The sequence below is a fragment of the Marmota monax genome, unplaced genomic scaffold (genome assembly GCF_021218885.2).
Source record: "Marmota monax isolate L192 unplaced genomic scaffold, Marmota_monax_Labrador192_F-V1.1 WCK01_AAM20220418_F8-fsc00146, whole genome shotgun sequence".
NCBI lineage: Eukaryota > Metazoa > Chordata > Mammalia > Rodentia > Sciuridae > Marmota > Marmota monax.
The window spans coordinates 744,332-769,066 of record NW_026694096.1 but is presented as its reverse complement, the minus strand read 5'-3'; the positions used below and the strand labels follow the sequence as shown (position 1 = coordinate 769,066).

The following is a 24,735-nucleotide window of genomic DNA, read 5'->3' as shown; positions in this document are numbered from 1 at the left end:
AGATGAAATGAAAAAAAAAGTGAAAACAAGCAAAGGAAGGAACTACACTAAAGGTTTAGTCAATCAAAGTCTCCTTTTAATTTAAATTAAAAATTAGAAATAAACCCAAATAACCAGATATACAAATCATATTTCAATAATAACCTTGAATGTTAATGACCTAACCTCATCCATCAAAAGACACAGACTGGCAGATTGGATTAAAAAGCAAGACCCAACAATATGCTTTCTCCAAGAGACTCATCTCATAGGCAAAGACATCCACAGAGTGAAGGTGAGAGGACTGGAAAAAACATATCACCCGCATGCATTGGAAAAACAAGCAGGGGGTTCTATCTTCATATCAAATAAAGTTAACTTTAAGCCAAAGTTAATCAGAAGGGAAAAATATGGACATTTCATACTGCTTAAGGGAATTATACACGTCAAGAAGACATAACAATTGTAAATATTTATGCCCCCAAACAATGGAGCATCTATGTACATCAAACAAACCCTTTTCAATTTCAAGGACCAAATATACCACAGCACAACAATACTGGGTAAGTTTAAGATGGCTCTGTAGCTCCTGGATAGATCCTCCAAACAAATACTAAATGAAGAAGCTCTAGAAGTAAAAAAATACAATTGATAATCTAAACTTAACAGGCATATATAGAATATTTCATCCATCAATGACTGAATACACTTTCTTCTCAGCAGCACACAGATCCTTCTCTGATACAGACCATGTTATATAAGCTACCACACACGTTGGCATACAATTATGATATTACTTTAATATATTTTTAGCATCTGTAGGGTTATTTTGATAGCTCCCTTTCCAATGATATTAATTTTTGTATTCTTGATTTTCTCTTGATTAGATTTGTTTATTTTTTAATCAATTTTAGCTATATTGTTTCTTCTGTATTTCATGTACTTTTGTTCCTACTCTTTTTTTCTTCCAATAAATAATTTGAAAAAAAATTGATTGCTGTTCTAGCTTCTTTCTTGTACAAGTACTTTAAGTTATAAATGTTCATCTGAGTACTGTTTTATCCCATAGATCTTGATATTTTAAGATTTTATTATGATTTAGTTCAAAGCACTTTTTATTTACTCTTCTTGTGCTTTCTTTCTTGATCTCTGAGATATTTATAAGTGTGCCATTTAATTTTGAAATAGTTGACATGTGGGGATGGGGTTTTATATATCTTTAGGTAATTAATTTCTAATGTAATAAAACATGCAGGAAACACAGTCTGCATGGATTCAAATTTTTAAAAAAGTAATGGAAATGCTTTTTATATTGATTGTGTTACATACATGTCAGAACTGATTAAATTGCATACTTTACATATGTACATTTTATTTTACTGCAATTTTACCTCAATAAAGCTATGGATAAAAGAATAACAGGACATTTTTCTTTAATAATAGCAAGCGACTGAATCTATCTGAACATCAAGTAAGATAAATCCTTTTACTCAAAGCAAAAGTAAGGGCATGTTAAGGAACATTTCCAATGCAATTAAGTCTTTTTCTTTTACTTTATGACCCATGAGATTAAATTACCATTTGTTATTTTTAAATGACATTAAGATTGGCTCTCAAAATCACAGCTTATTTTATTTCCAAAGTCATATAATGGTTACATTCTAAAATGTTATCGATAATAGAAACTTTATTTTGAATACTTGGGAGTGTCTCCTGTAAGCCATGTGGTCCTTGGCATATAAGGACCACTTTAGTTTAGTACTTTAGTTTCCCTAAAGTTAGGTGAGGATATTGAGATTGCTGGAAGGATAGAGTTAGTTAAATGTATAGAGCATTTAGAAAAAAGAATGAGCACTTAATAATACTAGTGACTATATTTCCATTATGGTTACTTTATATATTAAATACATGTCATTCATTCTCCACTGGAATTTCTATTTTCTATTTTGGGAGAAGATACACTTCATTCAACTGTCCTTAAAAGGGAGGGCACTTTCGGATCTATTGATTTGGATGACACTCAAAATCAATACAATTGTCCCTGTTTACTCAGGAGTCCCCTCTGTAGAATTTCTGTGTTATTCATGTCAATTCACTAACACACACTAACTCCTCCATCTGAAGTGAGCCAGAAGTTTGTCAGAACTCAGGAAACTAGAACACTGAATCTACTTTTAAACTGATTATTTACAACAAGGAAAACACAGCACATAGAGGGAGAAACAACTATATGAATGTATTTAAAAAGAAGAAATAAAACTTAGTAATACATGATAGGGATTTTGAGAAAAGGGGAAAATACACCTGATATTTTGTCTTGTGTGTTCTTCATTTTTGTGGAGGTGGAGGAGGGTCAGAGGTGGTTATGCAACCTAAGGAATTGTTATATAATCAGTGCTTTGCACAGGAAAGGTTTCGTAAATCTCTTTCTTTCACATAATCAAAACCAAGAAACCTCTACATCACTGCTATAAGGAAGGTAGAAAACATTTTTTAGACTTATTCATATTTTCAAAGTAACTATTATTCATGCCTAAAATCAATTACTTCAATTTCTGTTGTCCTAAAAGAACTATATTTTTCTTCCTCTGACTCCTGAATGGACATTTCAAGGCTAGCTCAGCTTGCTGCATTTGTCACCCAGGGCTCCTTCCATGGGCTACCAACAAAGACACAGGCTTCAGAGGATTTAACATGATATAAATGGTATATGCAGAAATCAAAACTCTAAGATCTCTGAAATTAGTCACAATTAAGAAGAAATGTCACCCTTCACACTACAGCGGTATCTTGGGCAATTTTTCCTGTAAGCTGTAGTAAATCTTTGAGTTCCTCCACGAATTTAGCTTGAGAGATCATGGCTAGAGGTGCAGGTTCTGGATGGAGATTGCCTTACCTTTCAAATCCTTTCTCTGCTCTTTACTAACTATGTGACTCCTGGGAACTTATCTGACCTTTTCTGAGTTCACTTGCTTTGTCTGTAAAAGGGAGAAATTATAACATCTCCTTAGGGGTATAGAAAGGAGTAAAGGAAGGGAGAAAGAAAGGATATATCAAGGAGAAATGCAAAGAAAGTTAATAAAATTATCTGTTGCATTTTATATGTGAGGATTTCTTGGAAATTTATCTGAAGGTATACATTTCCATCCATTCTCAATTTCCTGCTCCTACTCTTTAGATTCGGTTGTACTGTATTACATCCAAATTAAAACATAAAATAACGAAATGGAGCAGAATAAACATCATGGCTAAAACAAACTAAATTTGTATGGAAATACAGTGCTAAGATAAAAGTCAAAGATGGGAAAATATAGAAAGGGAAAGAGAAACAAGAAAAAATTCATCTGATACCTGAGAATATCATCTAAACTTCCCTTGTAATGCCCTATTTCAGACAATCCATGTTACTGGCTCATCAAAGTCTCAGTGAAAACCAATTCATATGTACATGTGTGAATTCTCTTTACCATATAATAAAGCCCTGGTAAATAAATACATAAATTGAGTTTGACCATATAACCATTAATCATGCAATTCTATCTCTCATTAGAGGCACAAGCTCACAGTTTGTAGATCTCTATTTTTATATTAGTCTCTCTAAGATCAAGCATAAAATGAATAGGCCATTAACTGTGCTTTATTTTTCTCAGAATTAATCTATTAGAGATATGAAACTTAAAATATTTTCACCTGCTTAAGATTTTAAATTGAAAAATTTATATTCACACAAAAAGTGGTTTCTCCTTCTTTTAGTAGAGAAACCGCATGCATTTATGTGTAATGCAGCAATTTGTGTATTTCATGCAATTTAGCGACTCTTTCTTCTGAACTAGAAAATATAGCATCTTTGATCAAACTCTGAACTTTAATGTTATACAACATGTCATGACATTGATGACACATGGGTTTCAAAAGTAGAATGTAGCCACTTCTATGAAATCAGATTTCATGAAATCAAAATGCATATCAGAACTAGAACTCTCCTTGGAGATCTCAGATACAGAGGGTAGACCTCTTTTAATTGCCAGAGGTCTATTCTAATGGCTTTCATTTTTAACACGTTTTCTTTTTAAATAAATAATTTGCTGGAATGAAGTGAGGATCAAATCCAGGCCACTCTGCCATATCATCCCATCATTTAAATTCTGATTCCTCTCCCAAACCTCTCTTCCTTTGCCCATTTCCAGCCTCTGGACTATTACTCTGCTCTCAATCTTTTGAAAGTTTGAAACCCATTATTGAAATGCATCCCTTCTTTTTAAAGTTTAATAAAGTAAAGACCAGAAGAAATAAGAATATTTTCTAAGGCAACATAGTGATTTAGTAGCCAAGACTATAATTTAGATTTCCTGTCTTTTTATTTTGAGTTTTGTAGGATATCCTCCTCCTTTTATAAAGTAGCTGACTGTAAGTAGGTATCTGCTAAAGTATTCCTGAAGTTTTTAAATGATTTTTATATAAATCCTGCATATATGACACTGAACTATATATGGAATTAATTCCAAGAAGAGGCTGTTTTATTCTTACTCTTGTGTTATTTCTTTCAGCTTTAAGTTCAGAGATCTCTTCCTCTTTTTCTAGAAGTTGCTCTCGACAGGCATTCAATTCTTTTGTCAGTGCAGCAAATTCCTGGAAGGGAAATAAAAAAAAAAAAAAGTTTGAAAGGGTATTCAAGTTATCAAAAAATAAAGAGAAAAACTTAAGCAGAAAGAGAAAAATGTAAAATAAAAGCTTTGAGTGAAAAGTATGCAGAAAATTGATTTGGTTGATATATATTGCTATTATGAAAGTATATTGATTTTTTTGTTCAACAGGTACTAATCCATGATACTTATTATGTGCATTTTATTATAATATACTGCTTATATGGATGTATAAAGTGTATTTAAAAAGTATCACATACATCATATTAATATAACTTAGCATTAATATAATATTTATTGCTAGAATGACTTAAGCTTGGCTAATTTTTTGAGTAGCCAATCAAACCTTGCACTTTGGTTCCCAGATAGCAATATTCAGGTTATAGTAGATCATCAAACTAACAACACAAACCCCTGCTTAATGTGCTAGAAATTAAGAATTTTGTTTGGTAACAGGGTGCGGAAAGAGGGAATCTACCTGTCTTACAAAATAATAAATGTATCAAAGATTTGATAAGATTGTCTTGTGAATCTTTGTATTACTGTCTTTCTAAATGGCAAGCTCCGCATGTTCAGTAAGCTTGGCTAGTTCATGTTATACCACCAGCATCTAGGACACAGTGGAAACTCAATTAAGGTCATTTTTCAATAAGTGAAAATGGTTTATATTGTAATAAAAGATTGAAGAGGTCTGGAGTAATCCTATCTTCATGGGCTTACTGAAGAAATCTCTTGTTTTCTTTCCCAAAATGCAAGCACAAAACATGATTAGGAATTCACTATTAGCTGGTGAATTTAAACATGGAAAAGACTGCTTAGAAATACCAGGAAACCTAATTCAACCATTCTGCCACTCTAAATTATAAAAATATTACATAATGTTTTTAAAAAATGGCAAACACATCCTTATTATGATTAAGCCCTTTAGAGTGATTCTCAGTAGTAAAACTGATGCTTAGCAAATATTTAAATATTTGGGGAAACTTAGGTCCAAGCTGAAATGGCATTTTCAGAAGATAAAAAAGAAAAAAAAATATGGGGGAGATAGTCTTGGTTAACCTCCATAATTTGCCTCCATAAAGGCAATTTTAGTAAAAAGTAAATGAATATGATGATTATGCTAAGCTGGGAAAGGTTTGGGGTTTATATTCTTGTTTTCTTCAAACCACTTATTTTCCTCTGTTTCTTTGAATGGCATCAACCCAGTGGGTACTTCAAAGAACTAAGGGTAGACTCCAGGGCTTAGAATTCAGATGAAAGAGTTCGTTGTTACATTCTGACCAGCCTTACAGATGAATGTTTTCTCCCGTGATTGCTGCCTGCTTAAATGTTGTTGATACCCTGAGCATATTATTTAAGTGGAGAATGGAAATGAGCAACAAGTAGAAAACAGGAAATCTTTCTCTAAAAAATGAAACTTTCTTTATACATTACATAATCGGGTTGGAGAAAAGAAGTGACATATAAAGATTCTCTACTGTATGTTGTTAACATAAAGGCATTTAAGAATAATCCTATAGTCAAACAACATAATATTCACTAAGGTACAATGCAAATCGAATCTGTATATTTAAAACCATACCAGTAAATAAACAAACAAATATGTATCAATATATGTTTCTAGGGGTTAGCTTATTGTCTACAGAAAAACAACAACAACAAAAGAACAAATAAATATTTCAGAATTTTCTTATGAGATCTCCAGTGAAATTATGAATGATTTCTGTTTTTCACCTTCCCCTTATATGTTCCCATTATCAAAACTTTGAAAAAAGAAGAAATAGGCTTTTTTTTTTTTTTGCTTACAGAATAAGAGAAAAATATAGAGGGGAGAAATTAATCAAAAGCAAGTGATATTGATAATAGAGAATTTTTTTTTCTCATCATGTCAGATTCTAAGAAGGTCTTTTAATGCCTAGATAGATAGATAGATAGATAGTTTTCATTTCTTAATTTCCTAGCAGATTTCAGGGACTACTTTTACATTTATTACCTTATCTTGCTCTACAGATTCCTAGTAAGGGAATCTCTTTCCCATGAGACTGATGGTGAAGGAAGATGAATTACTAAAATGTGCATCTAAGTTCACAAAGCTACAAAGCCATACAGAGTGAGTTATCTCTGAGCATAATTTTCCATATTGCAAGTTCACTGTTTTTCTACTGTGTCACTTTGAACCTAGTTGTTCATTGGGTTTACATGACTCATTTAGCAGTCTCCATTTGGTAGTCTGAAGTATTAAACAACCATTACCACAATTATATTTCATAATCTCCCTTAATTACTCCACTGAGAGTGTGGGGAGCTAGGAGACCCAAGGCAGAGCAACCAGTGTTAGAAACGCATGTGTTACACATCTGGAGCTATTATAGATGCAGATATCAGATATGGAGACACAGTGGAATTAACCATCGAATATTTTTATAGATATCTTTTGAAATTTTTCTTTTCCATGCCTGCTTCTCCATTTTACTATCAGCATGAAGTAGTATCATCTTGTAAAAAAAATTACTAACACCAAATATATATATAATTAACATTGAGTCATTACAATATACCAGGAACTCTACTAACAATTTGCATCTTGTTAATTTATTATATTGTTAATCCTAATAAAATTTTCTTACAAACTCTAAAATCTCACTGAGGTGTATATAGATAAGGCATTTGTCCAGTTACTTAGTCAATGCTGGAGCTGGGCTTTGAACTCAATTTTTCCTTTATTGAATAATTAAAATCAGGTATGTTCTCCCTCCTGATCTCAGGGTTTTCCCTTCTAAATTTTTCTTCTTTCATTCTTTGTAAAAGTTATCTTGCCAAAGTTCACAAAACATTCAGAGTTTCCTACTATTAAACACATCAAGTTGAACAGACTTTAATTTTCAAAATTCAAACTATCCAAAACAAGTCCTTTAAAAATTAACTATTACAGAATAATAACAACCACCTTAATTTTAAACAGGTGGCATTTTGTTGTTATGCTCTGTGCTAAATATTTAACATGTATTACTTCAGTTTTTATTTTTATTTTTTCAGATGAGGATATCAAAGATTAGTAGGGATGAATAACTTGTTTAAGATCCAAAGCTAAAAATGACCCACCCTGATCCCAAACTTCTTTTACTTCTGCAACACTGCCTCCAACTGGTTGAAAATGGAAAATCTCTTAGAAAATGTATCCTTGCGCTAACTTTCCATTCATACAACAGGTATTGGGATTTGTCACACATCATACCCTAAGCTAGGTGCTGAAGGTATAAAGATAAATTAGAGATAGTTGCTTCACTTGACTTCAATGGGCTTTCAGAATTCACATTTAAGACCCTTCATGGGTTACCTTTCTTAACAAGAACTCCACACCCACCACCAAAATGCCACACAAAGGTTAATACTGTTCAACTATTAATACTATTACCAATGCCTCTTTAAAGCCCCTTATTAGAAATTCCATTTTCTGCAATGGAATTCACTTCCCTGTGTTATTTCTTTCTATTTTATCATATATTTTTTTCTGTTACTCTCACATACTAGCCTAATTCATTTTTTAAAGCTACAACCTGTTTTTGTTAATGCTTTATCATATCTCACTGCATTGGGTTTACAATAATGGAGTTACATGTTTATTTCCTCTAAGTAAACAATATGACCCTTTAAGGCAAAGTTATTTTATTTATAACTCTTAGCATACTGCCTAGAACACTGAATACAAATTCAATAAATTCTTATTGTGACAACAGATGTATGGCTTGCTTTCCCTAAACTCTTCAAATTTAGTGCCAAATAATCTAGAAGGTAATATTAATTAGTCTTCTTACTCTTATGAAGTGAGAAGATTATAATTTGCCTAATATAGAACAGTTATGATGGCTTTTTACTCTGTAGCTGTTGCTTTGTCTGTATCTGAAATACATTCTACTATATTATACATAGCAATGGTATTATTATTTCCCATGTTTTACTACATTTTTGTAAAGTGATACAATGTCTGCCTGAAAAGTGCCAAATTCAACAAGTATTCAGAAAATCCTTTCTGTTCCTGATAATTTCTACAAAGAGGTATGCAGTATGTCACAAAGCTAGGAATAGGCCAGCTTTAGTACTGATACTCATTATCATGAAACCATAATGTTTAGATATAAGTACTGGTGCTGATTGTAAAGATAATAGAATGAATTAGAATATGCATACTTGAAAGAAGATAAATGAGTAGGAAGCAACAATAAAAAAAAATCTATTTCATAGTGCTTTGGGTCTATTCCTCCCTATAGTTTGTGCATTTAGATTTACCATTTGTTCATTGAATATATAACATTAATCTTCTTGATTTGGAAAGTGAATATACATCTTTAACCAATATGTTATTTTCCTAGTGTAGTGTTTTCAAACTATGTTCTTAAAACAGTATTTTAACAAGATTACCAGCAAGCAGCATCCATAACCAAATAAATTTGAGAAATGATATATGTTTTACATTTTGTTCTTACAAATTTACAAACAAGCATGAGAATATAAGACATTTTGAACAAAGCAGGTTTTGTGGCCAAGAATTGAAACAACCTAGATCTTTATCTACAGGAAAACAGACAAATTAATATAGGAACTCCACATAATGAAATATTATACAAAGAACAGAAAAAATAGGCTACATATTTGTATAAAATGGAAATATTTCAACAATACAATTTAAGCAAAAAGGTATAAAACAACCCACCATAAAACACAGAATATTATCAGAACTGAAGTCAGTCAGGAATGGATGTTATAAGAAATATCATTCATATTTTACCATGGTTAAATTTAAAGGAACTCATAGGAAAAGCTGAGTTTGCTTTGAGTAACAGAATCAGGAGGAGTCAATCAAACACCAGCCAAAAACCTTTCCAACAACTTTTCAGACCAGTCATTTTGTTCCCCAACCATAGTTTGCCAAATTCTTACTTGTCCCAAGGAACAAAATTACTTTCTCTACTCTGTACTTTTTTTCCTTGGAATGTTAAAGAGTAGTTAGGATCTAGAACACACAGTGCCATAAAATACCCTCAGACCCAAGGGAGTGGTACTCTGTTTTTTCTTAGCATGTACTTGTGCAGCACACACACATGCCTAGGGGCACTCCCTGTGTTATAAGTGTTGGGACACTGAAAATAAAAAGTTAAGGTCACTGCTCTCGAAGTGCCCATACACATCTGGTATTTGTTACTTGAATTTCTTTTTCTTGGAATAAATCTTTTTTCAACACATAAAATTTTTCTCAATAACAATTCAACTCATGATAAAAGAGTATAAAAAGAGGAAAATAAAATAACCATTTTCCAGTTAGTATTTTAAAAAAGCTGAAGGTGTCATTTCTTAAACATCAATTCAGTTGTTTAATTTCTGTACACTCTTACTTTTTTTTTTTTTTTTTTTTTTGGTGGCAGGGTTGGAGCGGGAGCGGGTACCAGGGATTTAATTCAGGGGCACTCAACCACTGAGCCATATCCCCAGCCCTATTTTGTATTTTATTAAGAGACAGGGTCTCACTGAGTTGCTTAGTGTGTCTCTTACTGCTGAGGCTGGCTTTGAACTCATGATCCTTCTGTTTATGCCTTCCAAGCGGCTGAGATTACAGGCGTGTGCCACTGCACCCAGCTTCCTACTTTTAATTTACAAGTCTCTTACACTGTACAAAATCTAAAGTTCCTCCTGTTCAGCAAGTTCAGTAAGTTATCAGCATTACCTTCTTTTCTCTGTGTTCTCCAGTCTTGCTTTTAGACTACTGTTTTTGAGCACTTTTTTGAAGCTGGGATCATTGTTTTGAACTTTACATGTCATACCATTTATTCTTCATTTCAGCTTTATTATTCCAACAATGCAGGTGAGAGAACATGGGTAAAAGAGATAGGATTAGGTAACTCCAGCAAAGCCCTTTCTGTGACATTGGCAGTATCTGTTTTGGCACCAGCATCCCTTAAGGCTTTCAGATCTCAGAGCAAGGAAACCTGTCTTTGTATCTTAACAGTGGTTTCACTAGTGTTGGCTTCTGAGCTAAGGATCACTTTGTGTAATCCATAGTCTGAGTGTCTGAACGGCTAATATCTCAAAGGATAGCCTGTAGGTCAACAGGTTGTCTCAAAGACAAAGAAACTTCTTTTGCTTCTATCCCTGCATATGTTTTTATCGACAAGGAAAATACATTGGCAAAGAAGAGATTCACTCAGTATCTGCCCCTACTTACATTCTGTAAGAGTAGCCTGGAGCCAGGCTCCGTGGTGCACACCTGTAATTCCAGCAGCTTAGGAGACTGAGGGAGGAGGATCACGAGTTCAAAGTCAGCCTCAGCAAAAGCGAGACATTAAGCAACTCAGTGAGACCCTGTCTCTAAATAAAATACGAATAGGGCTGGGGATGTGGCTCAGTGGTTGAGTGCCCCTGAAGTCAATCACCGGTGCCAAAAAAAAAAAAGTAGCCTTGTCAGGAGAAGAAAGAGCATTCAGAATCAGAGCTTCCCGTGGCCAGCCTTCCTCTGCTTTTGGACTCTTGCCTCTTTGCACCTGGCTAGTCATCATGGCCCGTCAGCTTTGCCAACAGGTGCAGAGCATTCTATTTTCATCCATGCTCATCTTTAAATGCTCATAATTTTCTAATATTTAATATTGAACATACAAAGACTACAAGAGAACGCTAACTTCCCTGACTCACTTCATATGGTGTATTTTCTTAAGTTTTATTTGGGAAAAAAAGGCTATATTTTCTCATTTGTTTCATTTTGAAAGGCCTTGACTTACTAGATGAATCCTCACCTCAGGAAAGCAGATCAGCAGAAGCTGCACAAGAAGGAAACTTAACCTTTCAATTGCAAGTCAGTGACACCAGAAGTCCCCAGAGAAATCTCTGGCAATACATTCATCGTGATGACAATTTCAACCCTCTTTACCTTTCAATTAAACATGCATTTTCTAATTTTGTGGGTCACTTAATTAATGAACCCAGAGTGGCCTTATTTCTGCAGCCATATATCTGAATAAGTACTGCCTAAATAATCCTGAGTACAAACTAGTCTGAAAAAAAAAAAATAGTGAGTTGGAATTCAGCTTCACGAAACACTGCCAACACCCTCACCAGCCACAAAGCAGTATCTTTTAGGTTTATTCTCCAACCATTTGTGCAAATCAAAAATAGCTCTCAGGAGAGCATATGGCATGGAAGCAGGCTGAGTTGACATCTAGCATTTAAATTAGACAAATTAACTACTTCAAAATGCTTTTTATAATGACTTCCTTGGGCTATGCCCCTCATGTACTATATTTTGGTGTTTCCTCTTTTGAAAATTGAAAGTTTTTCCAGCAATCCTATTTGTAAGAATCAATGAAAAGAACTGGCTTTTAAATCTATATTTCTTTGAATATAATTGCACATAAATTTACATGGATAAAGGTAGACATTTCACCAGCGGTTTGGGAGGCTGAGGTGAGGCAGGAGGATTGTGAGTTCAAAGCCAGCCTCAGCAATGTCAAGGTGCTAAAAAACTCAGTGAGACCCTGTCTCTAAATAAAATACAAAATAGGACTGGGGATGTGGCTCAGTGGTTGAGTGCCTCTAAATTCAATCCCCAGTACCCTCCCCCCCCAAAAAAAAGAAAAAGATAAGAAAAAAAAGATAGGTAGACATTTTTTTTTTCTTTTTGCAAATCACAGAATATATATTCTGGAACAGATTAATCATATAAGCATTATATTAGTGGAATGAAAACAAAGTAATAAAAAAGATTTAATATTCTATTTTTCTTAAATTTTAGACCTATACATATCCATGAATTACCCATTATAAATTCACAAGTCTTTAGAAATTTAGTTCAGAAATTGTTCAGTATGAAAACAAAATTGGTTTTATTTCATAGAAATGAATACTCCATTATTATACTATTTCTTACATATAAAAAATGTTTTTTCATTGTTATGCAATCGAGTATGGTGTTAATGACCTCTGTTTTTATAATTGCCTTCTAGACTCACATAAGCCCAGGGAAAACTGTCATCCAAAATTACTATGTGAAGCAGCCATGTCTCATGGTCAGCCCTGGGCAAGACAGCTTGAAGGTAGACTCACTTGTACAGCTAATACAACTTGACAAGCACAACTGGACTCAGAATTTTCACAGAACTTGTCCAGTAAGGCTGCCCAAGTTGCAATGAAAGTGAGATCTAAACTCCATACAAATTATATTTTATGCCCCCTTGATTTTTAATTTATATATACTCTTATTAGAAAATGTTTTGTCTTTTCCCTAAAACTGCATAACAGATTTTATCACTGTAACTCAGTGACCTGGTGAATCTAAGTCTGTTTAAACTCTAACATGCCACAAAAAAACACTTTTTATGGTGGATGTGTACATAGGGTAGATGGCAACTTCTGTTTTCAAAATCTTCTGATTAAGGTAAGTAGAATTTTGCAAAAAGTGAATTTTGTTGAAATCAAACACTGGTGCTGTCAGGCAGCCTCCTACTGTCTAACCATCTAACTGTGTTCCTGCCATTCGTTGTTTACTGCCCTCCTACTGAAATGTGCTGTCTTCTATTTTACCCACACTCTCTGCTTTGTGAACTCCAATCTGTCAATATGTGTATAGAGTTGCCCTGGGAATCTGTTGCTCCTTAACAGTAGCCCTCTAGACATGATTCCGCTGGGTGATGAATCCTAGAGGGCACTCAGTGTCACCATAGATTGGTTGGAAACATATTTAGAGGCATAATAAGGTTTTTTGATATCCCCACATCAGCTACCCTGCCCGTGCTCTGTCTTTTGGGGGACCAAGGCACTTTTGCCTTCATGAGCTAGTTTGTTTATAAAAATATTACATATTAGATTTTTTTCTTTTAATTTTAAAAGAAGTTTTAACATTTACTTTGGACTCCCAAAATATTGTGAACCTCTAGGCAGTGCAATGACTGTGACTAATAGGTAAATTGACTTTATACTCTGCTCTCATTCATGGAGGTCATGATGTGGAATGATCCAAACAGTACACATTTCAGAGTGAAACAGAACCAGGTTCATATTTTGGCCAATACTAGTGAACTTTTTAGGCCTCAGTTATATAGCTGGGTAATACAAGTCAAAGTTCTTTCTTATTGGATTAGTGTGAGTGAAAATGAAATCACTACTACAAACATGACTAGTACTGGTTCTGGTGTCCAGGAAATGATATATACTCAGTTATTTATAATTCATATGTAGTTATTATACATACAATTTTGTTTTCTTCTAGGGCCCAGTTTTCCACATTAGGAAAATCTAATATTTCACAAGATGCTTCAGGTTATAGAATATCTCATGTGTGGACTGGTATTGTGGCTCAGTGATAGAGTGCTTGCCTAGCGTGTGAGAGGCCCTGGGTTCGATCCTCAGCACCACATAAAAATAAATAAATAAAACAAAGGTATTATGTGAAACCACAACTAAAATAAATAAATAAATAAATAAATAAATAAATAAATATTTTTTAAAAAGAATATCTCATGTGCTTGCTTTGTTTGTTTTTAATTTAATTGTTATTGAAATATACTCGAGAGTTACATAACTGAGGTCCATTTACATAAGTCTCATTTTAACTCATTTTCCTTTTTTTTTCTGTAGGCCCCTAATATTGATAGAGACAGCAGGATTATACTCAAGAGTAAAAATAAAGAGAGAGAGTTCCACTCTACTATTACCGGAATAGCCAATAGAAATGATGGATATTAATGTGATACAATAAAAATATTCAGAATATTTTCATAAGAGAAAATGTCTGATTTACCCTTTAGTTCCTTTGTACTCAGTAAATTCTTGCTGATAAAAGAATTAGGTTATTACCACGTAAAACACATCAAACAACACCTATAATATCAATGTATATATGAATAGTAATGATGAAGAAATTCTCTGGATGTCATAAAACTGTTGTTAAAAGCAAACCCCATTGGACAAGTGTATCTAACTTCATCCCCTATTATTCTCTCCACACCTCTCTGCTAGAACCTATTACAACTTCCCCAGAGTTCACACAATCCTCAAATGTTGTCTCATGTCTGTAATAAAATGACAATGCAAACATATTTCAGTTTTCAGTGAACCTGTATTGGTTGCTCTGAGATGCTGTAGGGCCCAGCTGTCTATGAGTCTAGCCAAGGAACATGAGGTTACAGCCTGGATTCTTTTATAAATTCCTTGGCCCAGGAAGTAGGATGTGAAATGAAGACCCTCCTTGGGCTCTGGCTATAAATTTGAGTGGCTCCTTTATTCCCACATCCTCTTCCTCTGCAAATTATTATAAGAGCAGGAAAGAGTCCAACATAATGGCTTAGAAATAAGACTGGAAGGAAACTCCAAGTTTCCTTTCCTTTTGACCTGCTCCACCGCCCCCTTCACTTTTCCTCAAATAGATCAAATATATGAGAGAAGACAGAGGAAGATTATCAAAGAGAAATTATAGACGAACCAAGCCTTCTAGTTCTGTAGTCAAATTAATGATCTTGTCCTTGATCTTGACTCATCTTTGTGGAAGGAAAGGAAAAGAATCTTTTATCTCTAGCAAGGTCCAAAAGATATTTTTTTTTGCTCATTAGATACTTGAATCATTTGGAAATTTATTATAACTCAACATTTTAAGCCCATTAGCAAAATCACCTGGGCCAGTAAGCATTGTAGCTAAAGCATGTCAGGGATGAATCATTGCCAACCAAAAACCCAGTTGGCAGGAAAAGCCAATTTTCAACAGCTCTGACAGCGTAAAGCAGGAGGCATGTTTGACAAGATGCTGCATATTAATTTAAAAGGCTTTAGCATCTGGTTAGGTAATACCTGCTGTGGCAAACACTCCCAGGCACACAAAAGAGGATTCAAGCTGAATATTTAAATCTCCCCCAAAAAAGCTCTAACTCTAAACAAAACAAAACAATAAAATCATGTCTCTCTAACAGTCAATAGAAATATAATTATATAACCCAAAATATTTGGGTTAGGACATTGTTGACTATTCACTGAGCTAAAGTGTTGTAGTGGGTACCATAGAAATTGTAAAGCATATCGAAACATATTGTCTTGCCTTGGAGAATTTTATTGTGTGCAGCATTTAGCAGAGGACCATGGCTCAGAGAATAGCACTTTGCACCCTAATGTCTTACACTAATATATAGCTAAAATAGAATTTGTCAGAGAGATGGGTGGGGTGATGGCATCAAGTAACACAAGAGAACAAAACACAGAAGGACAGGAGTGTGTCTAAGCACTCCTCCAAAAGGGTGTCCTGGCTCAAGGATTGTCTGGGAATGGAGTGGAGAAAAATGTATGCATATCCCGAGATTGTTATGACCCACTAATGTGTCCTGGTGCCATTCAATATTCAAATAATGTGACATGTTCTGATTCCATGGATGTCAAGCAGTATTGTTAGAACAAATGAATTTTCTGTGTCTTTTAGAAGGGACTTATCCTTGTCAGCCCATTTTTGGATACAAGTCTGCCTTGACAATTCTGTTTCTCACAGAAAGTTACAAAATTGACATTTTGATCATTTTTTTATTGATTTCACAAAATATTATTGGATGCCTACTATGTGGAAAATCTTGTAAATACTTTCAGAAATTATAATGCATGCAAGGGTGAAATAGTCTTGGTGAGTAAAGGTAACTGAACAGCAATTACAGCACACTGGGATAAGTACTGTGATGAGACTTCCTCTAAGGTGCTCAGCATTTGCAGGCACCAGTCAACTGAGCCTTGTATTGGGCCTGTGTATGGAGGGAACATAAAGATGAAATATGGACCATGACAAAGCATTAGCAGGGTAAAATATCCATTAAATGCACATTCTTACAGATGAAGGGACCAGAACAAACAGCTTCCTGAGGTCCAAAACAACTCAAGCATAAAACTGCAAAACTATTAGAAAAACAACGACAACCATCAAAAAAACAAAACAAGTGATAAAAAACTATAGTAACATGATCTTGGATTCAGCAAGATCATAATATCTTGTTTTTTTGTTTAGACATGATGCCAACAGCTGAAGCAACACAAGAAATATAGATAGGCTGCTCATCATCTGCTATGGGTTGAGTTGTGTCCCCTACTCCCCAAATCATATGACAAAGCCCCAACCTTCAAAATGATGATGTATTTGGAGATGGAGAGTTTAGAAGATCATTAAGCATCAGGGAAGTCATGAGGTGGGCCCTTGTAATGATATTAATTTTTCTTTATAAGAAGAGACACCATAGTTCTCTGCCATGTGAGGACACAGTGACAATGCAGCCACGTACAGCACCTGCAAGCCAGGAAAAGTTTCACCAGAACCCTTCAATGGGGGGCATCCTGATCTCAGGCTTCTAGCCTCTAGAACTGTAAGGAAATAAGTCTTTATTTTCAAGCATCCTGTTATGAAAACTCAAACTAATTCATCTCCAAAATTTAAAACTTACACTTCAAATGAAGCCATCAAGAAAATGAAAGACCACTCTTAGGATAAGGAAATTTTTATAATTTATATATTTCTAAAGATATACAAATAAACAATAAGCACATGAAAAAAATGATCTATACCATTAAGGATTAGAGAAATACAAAGTAAAAGCACAACGAGATACCACTTCATACTCACTGGGCTGGTTAAAATGAACGATTAACAGTAAGTGTTGGCAAGGACTGAAGACTCTTATACTGACAGTGAGAACATGAAATGGTGAGGCTGCTTTGAAAAACAGCCTGGTAGTTTCTCAAATGGTAAAACAGAATTATCATATGATCCAGTAATTCTACTTCTAGGTATATACCCAAGAAAATTGAAAACATATGTCCCCATAAAAACTCATCCATGAATACTCATAGCTACATTATGCATTATAGTTAAAAAGGAGAATAATCCAAATGTTCAAAATTGAAGAATGAATTTTAAAAATTTGAAAAATGTGGCATGTCATCTTTTTTTTGTAAATTGCTCTTTGTAATAAAAATATATAAAATGTGATCTACCCATTAAATGCATTTTAGGTATACAATATCTAATAATTAACTAAAGGGCACTATGTTATAAAACATATTTTGGGGATGTACCATCTTGTATAGTTATAATTTCATACCTATTGGACAAAATTCCCTATGTATATCTTTACCCCATTCTATTGCTTACTCCTATTCCCTTGACTATTTTAGATGGCAGACAGAAGAAAAGCTGTGTAATATTTGCTCTTCCTTAACTGACTGATTTCACTTAGCATAATGTCTTCCAGGTCTATCGGTATTGTTGCAATGGTAGGATTTCCTTCTTTTTTTAAGGATAAATAATATTCCCTTGAATGTATACTTCACATTTTCTTTATCCATTAATCTGTCTATGGAAATTTAGGTGGTTTCTGAATCTGCATAAAATAAATAAGGCTAAACTGAACATGAGAGTACATATATTTCAAAATCCTGATTTCAATTTTGGATACATAACCAGATGAGGGATTGCTGAATCATATGATAGTTCTATTTTTAATTTTCTTGGAACCCTCCATACTGTTTTCTGTGGTGGCTGTACCATTTTATATTCCCACCAACAGTAGCAACAAGTGTTTCCTTTCTTGACAACTGTGTCAACATTTGCTCTTTATTACTTTTTGATAAGAGTCATACTAACAAGTGAGAGGTGACATAAGGAAATGTTTGGAGACTTTTGATATGTTTATCACCTAGCTTTTGGTGATGGGAACATAAATGTCTACATACAGCCAAATTCACCAAAATATATATGTTAATTATGTGCAGTTCATTATTTGCCAATTATAACTTAGTAAAGATGAAAATATTTTCAATTAATATGGAATATTAGCAATAAAAAGAAACTACTGATGCATATTATATCATAATGAAACTGAAAATATTATGCTAAGCTAAAGAAATGTCACAGAGAACAATTAATATGTTTTCATTAATATTAAATGTCTGTTATAGATAAATGTACAGAAACAGAAGGTATAATTAGATGTTGCCTAGTACTATGAGGAAAGAGGATGTTGGATGAGGTGATAATTAATGAATGCCAAATATTTTAATGGAATAATGAAAATTTATCAATAAAACTGTTTTCTAAAACAAACAGTTCAGTATGGATGCACTAGAGTATGAACCATGCTAATTAATTATTTTGGTCTCTGGTGAGGAGCTTTGGGATGCATGGAAAGGAATTAAGCAGTGACATTGTTAACTTTATCCTGTTTCTTATGAATTTAGAAACCATTCAGACACTGAAATCATAAAATTTCTTGAATTCTCAGGCTAAGGGTCAGACACTGGACCTTGCTAAATTTTTCAGGGTAATATTATCCTGGCATACTCCCTTTCAAAACCAGTAAGTCTGCTTGTGGACATCCAATTTTTTCAACTTCAATTACATTCTTATTTTGATGCCCTCTCCCTCAGTAATCTATGCTACAAACAAACAATGCTTTACATAAGAAATATGCCCTTTTCCCTTCTGGTCCTTTTCCTTACTCCTGGGAAACTTCCCTGATATGTGAGTGTCTTGCTGGTCAGTAGAAGCAGGCAGAGTCTCAGAAGGCTTGCTGTTTTGGGGGAGGCAGATACAATTTTCACAAAGAAAATACATGGAAAATTCTGAATCTTTCTAATTTTTCCTAAGAAGTATGCAAAAAGACTCAAGCAAAGTTAGGGACAACTCTTGACTTCCCTATTTACTCATTTATGAAACAAGTCCAATAAATACTCAATTGCTACCCATACACATACATAAACTTGAATGTAGAGAGCAAAATATATATTTAGTTATGCAATAATTTTATATTTTTATACTGTCTTCCTACACATGTGTGTTGCCACTACCCTCCCTTGTCTGAGAAAAGAAATAATCATGATGCTTTTTCCATGAGGCAATCTCATGATAATCCAGAACTTAAGAAGAAACCATTTCAAAAGCCAAACTGGGACCAAAGAAATAGCCTATCAGCCATCTTACTTAGAAATTGTGAAAATTTGTTTTTAGATCTTCTTCAAAAAATAAAGTATAGTTGATAATCCAGAAAAGAGTATAACTGAAAATTCTAACTGCCAAATCACAGCTTATTTATGTGAATAAATTAAATGAAATTGATTGAGTGCTCTCCACAGTATGCAAAGAAATCGACACTGGAAAGTCATTTTATTTGACTGATGATCCACTCTTTACTCATTTTTTTATTTACTTAAGCTACAGTTCCTTGGAGAATGAAAAACAGCTATGAGTCAAAGTATATTTTCAGATGTTCTTCCCTCCCACTTTTTATATTTTGGTATTAAAAGACGTTTTTGATGATATGCTTCAAGAGAAAGAACATATTCCATGAGTAGGAAAGTTAATCAGAAAAAATTAAAATGGTTATGAATTCAAGGGAAGAAAATATTTTAACACTTTCTTATAATTGGGATTTTAAATTTTCTTTTAAATAACTTTTAAGTTTTATCATTAATACTAATAGCCAGTGCTATTTTGTTATGACTTAATTGTTCTAAAATATAATTATTGTCTTTCATTTAATTGTGTTTTTAAAAACCCAGTTATCAACACTTTGCAAATAGACAAAAATCAAATTAGTATTTGAAAATCTTTGCTTTCAATATATTAGAGGAGGTTTGCCTTCTAATGAAGTAAGTTTGCTAATTTTGCCCTATTGTTTTACATAGAACATTCTCAGAATTACTGAGGTGGTAAAGTAAATGGTAGATACATAGAGAATGATGATTGGTTGAATAATCCTGATAGTAGTTGAAATTATGAAATGTTTAGAATAGAGTGATACATAAAACATGAAATAGGCTTTTTAAATGAATGAAATTGTTTTAGGTGAGCTGTATCTCATTGTAATTATTCATTGCACTCTTGATTTAATTTTTGTTAACAATCATACTGAATCTTCAGTTCTCACTAAAAGACTAAAAGCTTCTATTTTACTATCATTTAAAAATCTTTGTATCTAGATGGCAAACTCTGAACCAACCAGAACTTACTTGCCTCTGTTCCATTATCAGCTCCTCCCACAAGATCTGCCATGAAGACACATTTGTCAAATCTGGATGTTATTCTATTCATGTTTAGTAATCAAAGTTTAATTCAGATTAGCAAGCATTATTAGTTAAGAATTAACAGAATTAAAATCTTATTTCTGATAAAGCCATTTAGGAATGAATTTGAAGCAAGGCATACCTATTTTATTCTTTTAAAGTATTATTCTATAAATATTTTACACTTAGATAAAGCCATTTAGAAGTGAATTTGATGCAAGACATACCTATTTTATTCTTTTAAAGTATTATTCTATAAATATTTTACACTTAAACTTTATGCTGTGTGTTATACTTTTGTTAAACATTCTTGAAAATGCAGTTTTCCATTTATTGTTTTTTATGATTCTAGCACAAGACAACTTAGGGGATTGCAAGTTCATATTTCATTTTCTTAATCTGTGAGAATTCTGTAAAATGCAATTAAAGGCTTCCTTTCTATTTTTATTTCATTTTTTTTCCTGTTAGGAACTATGAATCAAGGACTACCCTAAATAATCTAATAACAATTGAAGCCCTAACCTTTCTTAAAGGCAGCATCATGGTGAGAATATTTCCTCCTTCCTCATATTTAAGCTTATATCATTGTATTTCTTGTTGTGTTTTTGCTCTTGGTAGATTTTTTTCCCAAAATGCCCTGCCTCAGTGTGAAGCATATCAGTGTTCTAAATTTATGCAGAGGTTTTAGTTCTACTCCCTTCCCTCCTACATTGAAGGCCTGTTCCCTCCCCTGTGTCCAGCATACCCTATGGACATGAAATCCCCATGTTTCTAGTTTCTGAGATTAGCAAATATCTTCAAGTTGCTCCAACTTTCAGAATGCACTGTGTTGTTGTTGTTGTTATTTAACTGTTTTCTTTTTGTGAGCACTTTGTTATGCATTTAAAACAATCTATATTGCAGTTATCTAGATTTATATAGTGAGATCTTTTAAACTTTTATATTTGCCAAATTGGCAAAAGCCGAACTTGAAAATGATGAAATATTTATGAATGTTGAATTCCTATATAGAATTAACATGAAATATTTTTCAAACCATTGGGGGAATTATCAATGGAAATTGGGTATTTGTTTTTCCTCTGACAATTTTCCTGTTGGTGAAACATGAAGTTCAATGTAACATAAAATATTAGTGAGTTTATAAAGAAAAACATAAGAAATCTAAGTTTATATCACAGATACATGAGCGGTATATAAAATAATTCAGTTGACTAAAAAGAATTACATTTCAGCAGTGAAAGTGCTTTCTGTTAAGAAATTTGGTCTGAAGAAGAAAAAAAAAAACATAGGACTAGGAAATAAGGAGGAAATAAGAGCTACTTTCAATTACCTGAAAGTTTTTCTAGAAACCTGAAAAACTTGATTCATAGTCAGACAGAAAATGATAATGAGAAAGTCAGGAAAATAGGTTTGCAAAACAATAACTTTATTTAATCCATAGCCCTTTTTATTTAGCCATCATTTGCAAGTGGTTATCATGTGTCAAAATATGTGATAAGAAGACAAAGATGAATAAAGTGAGTTATTGGTTCTGAAGCCCTGATTAGAGTTTAAGGAAGAGATAGGCCTATTTCAGAAATACCGCGATATATATATATATATATATATATATATATATACACACACACACATATATACTACATTGTGATAAAAATTGAAATGTATTCTGCAACAGTGGAAACAGAATATCCTGTGTTGTATTTTATCTAGGTTTATATAGTGCTTCACCCTAAGAGGCAGGGCAATCTGGAAGAAATATACCAAGAGCTAAAGGACATCTGTGCATCTTAAAATTTATATAGATGCCTCATATAGCATGGCTGAAAAAAAATGGGAGTTCATAACCCACTTGAATCAAATGTATGGAAGATGATATGTCATGAGCTTTGTAATGTTTTGAACAACCAATTAAAAAAAAAAAACAGTGTGGCATCTCTTCAAAATGTTAAATACATAGTGACCATGAAGTCCAGCAATTCTCTTCGTTATATACTTAAGAGAAATAAAAATACATTCATAAAAACAAAACTCCTATAGGGGGAATGTTCATAGCAGCATTATTCATAATAGCCAATAAATGGAAAACAACTCAGATGTCAATCTATTAACGATTCATGGATAAGTAAAACTAGTACATCCATACAATAGAATATTATCTGCTAATAAGAAGAAATGAAATTTTGATATCTATTACTCTATGGATGAATCTTGTAAAAAGCTAAGTCAAAGAAGCTAGTCACAAAAGATCACATGTTGTGTGATTCCAAGTACATGAAATGTCTAGAATGGGCAAATCCAGACAGAAAGAAACCAAATTAGTGGTTGCCAAGGGCTAGGAGATGGAGGTTTGCACATTATTTGGGGGAAAGAAATGATGAAAATATTCTAAAATTAGATAATGAAGGTTGCACAATTCTATCAACATGCTAAAAATGCTGAAGTTTACATTTGAAATAAAGCTAATTTTATGTTGTATTAATTGTCTTCATACAATTTATCAAAATCTATAAGAAAAACTACATAAAATATTTAAAATGAAAATGGAAGTCTAATATTTTCAATTTCATAGAATATATATTTGAGTTTAATTAAATTCCTGTTGAACTCTTGGGAACTTATGCCTTTATAAATGTAATCATTTCAAATCATTTTATAGAATAACCTCTTCCATCATTCCCCCATTTTTTGGTTTGGTGAACGTACAAAAGTAAATTACTTCTTGCCTGTATGCAGAAATTTGATGTCTCCCTGGGGGTGGAAATCACTTATAAAGTGCCCTGCTGTTTCATTCATGGTGCTATATTTTTAAAGGACACTGAAAAAAAGGTGGTATTGTCTGGGTGAAGGTCATTTCCTTAGTAATAACCACAATATTCTAGTAATTTTAGAGCTTCCCTACAAAAAAAAATATGAAAACCCTAAAATGCCACCAAAGTACAAGACAAAAGCGCATGAGATAAATATAATGGACAAATTTTAAAAAATCAGCCCACACTGTTTTAAGCCCAGCACTCCATAGATGTTTTAGACTTAGATGTCCTTCAATAAGAGTGATGCTCATTGTCAAATGATCCCAATTACTTTTAAGTATATAGAGAGTTATATAGCTAAAGGTGTATTTCAAAAAGCAGTGAGGTAAATAATTTCAAAAAATAAAAAATGCTTATTTGTTTTCAAGTGCCGACTCCAAAGTGAGACTTCTATAAATGAGGATTCAATGTTATCTAGTCAATAAATGTACTTTTACTTTAAAAAGTTACTTGATTATATTTTAAATCATCTCCTATATATCATTCTTTTCTATAATGTATGTTTTTATTTGGGTTATAATTTAGTTTTGTTGATTTCGTTCCATGACATAAATTATATGTAGTTCTTTCTAAATATCACACATTCAATAATTTTTTAAAAAATAAATTTTCTATATTTATCCTTTATAGTGTGAATCTTGATTGTCCCCCCAAACCCCATATGATGCAGTCTCAGTCCTCAGCCCATGACGCTGTGGATTATGGCAGAAATTTTAAAAGGTGGGGCCTAGTGAAAGTTAGGTCTCTGGTGGCTTATCCTTAAAGGGGATGTTGGCACTGAGACCATTTCCTTTTTCTAACTTTCATTTTCTAGCCACCATACTTCTCCCATGTCCTGCCTTGCCCCAGGCCCAGAAACCACAAGAACAATCCAAATCTCTGAAACTCTAAGCCAAAATAAAACTTTTCTTCTTATAAGTTGATTATCATAGGTTTTTTTGGTCACAGTGACAGAAAGCTAATATTACCTTAAGCTGATCCTACTAATATTTCTTCCAATATTTTAAAGAATACTTCACATGTGACAATGCTGTGTTTTGCTTTACAGTTTGGAGATCGGTAGTCTTTTTAGCAGAGCAATTCACCATGCAATAATTTGGGATGAATGAAAGTAATGCATCTCAACCATACTCCCTATCTCTCTTTCTTCCTCCCACCCTCCCTCCATCCTTTTCTACCTTCCTTCCCATACTCCCTCATCATTCTTTTTCTTCCCTTCTTTTCCTCCTTTCTTCCTTTCCTTC

The 24,735-nt window shown here is 33.3% G+C and overlaps 1 protein-coding gene across 14 annotated transcripts in view; it reads right to left on the bottom strand.

Moving 5' to 3' along the window:
• The window catches only part of Ppfia2 (PTPRF interacting protein alpha 2), a 441,884-nt gene that overhangs the window by 182,304 nt on the left and 234,845 nt on the right, over positions 1–24,735 (bottom strand). For all 14 annotated transcript variants that reach the window (XM_058585759.1, XM_058585763.1, XM_058585758.1 and 11 more), the window contains one exon: positions 4,507–4,608. In XM_058585759.1, coding sequence (XP_058441742.1) covers positions 4,507–4,608 — 102 coding nt within the window. The remainder of the gene's footprint in view (positions 1–4,506; positions 4,609–24,735) is intronic.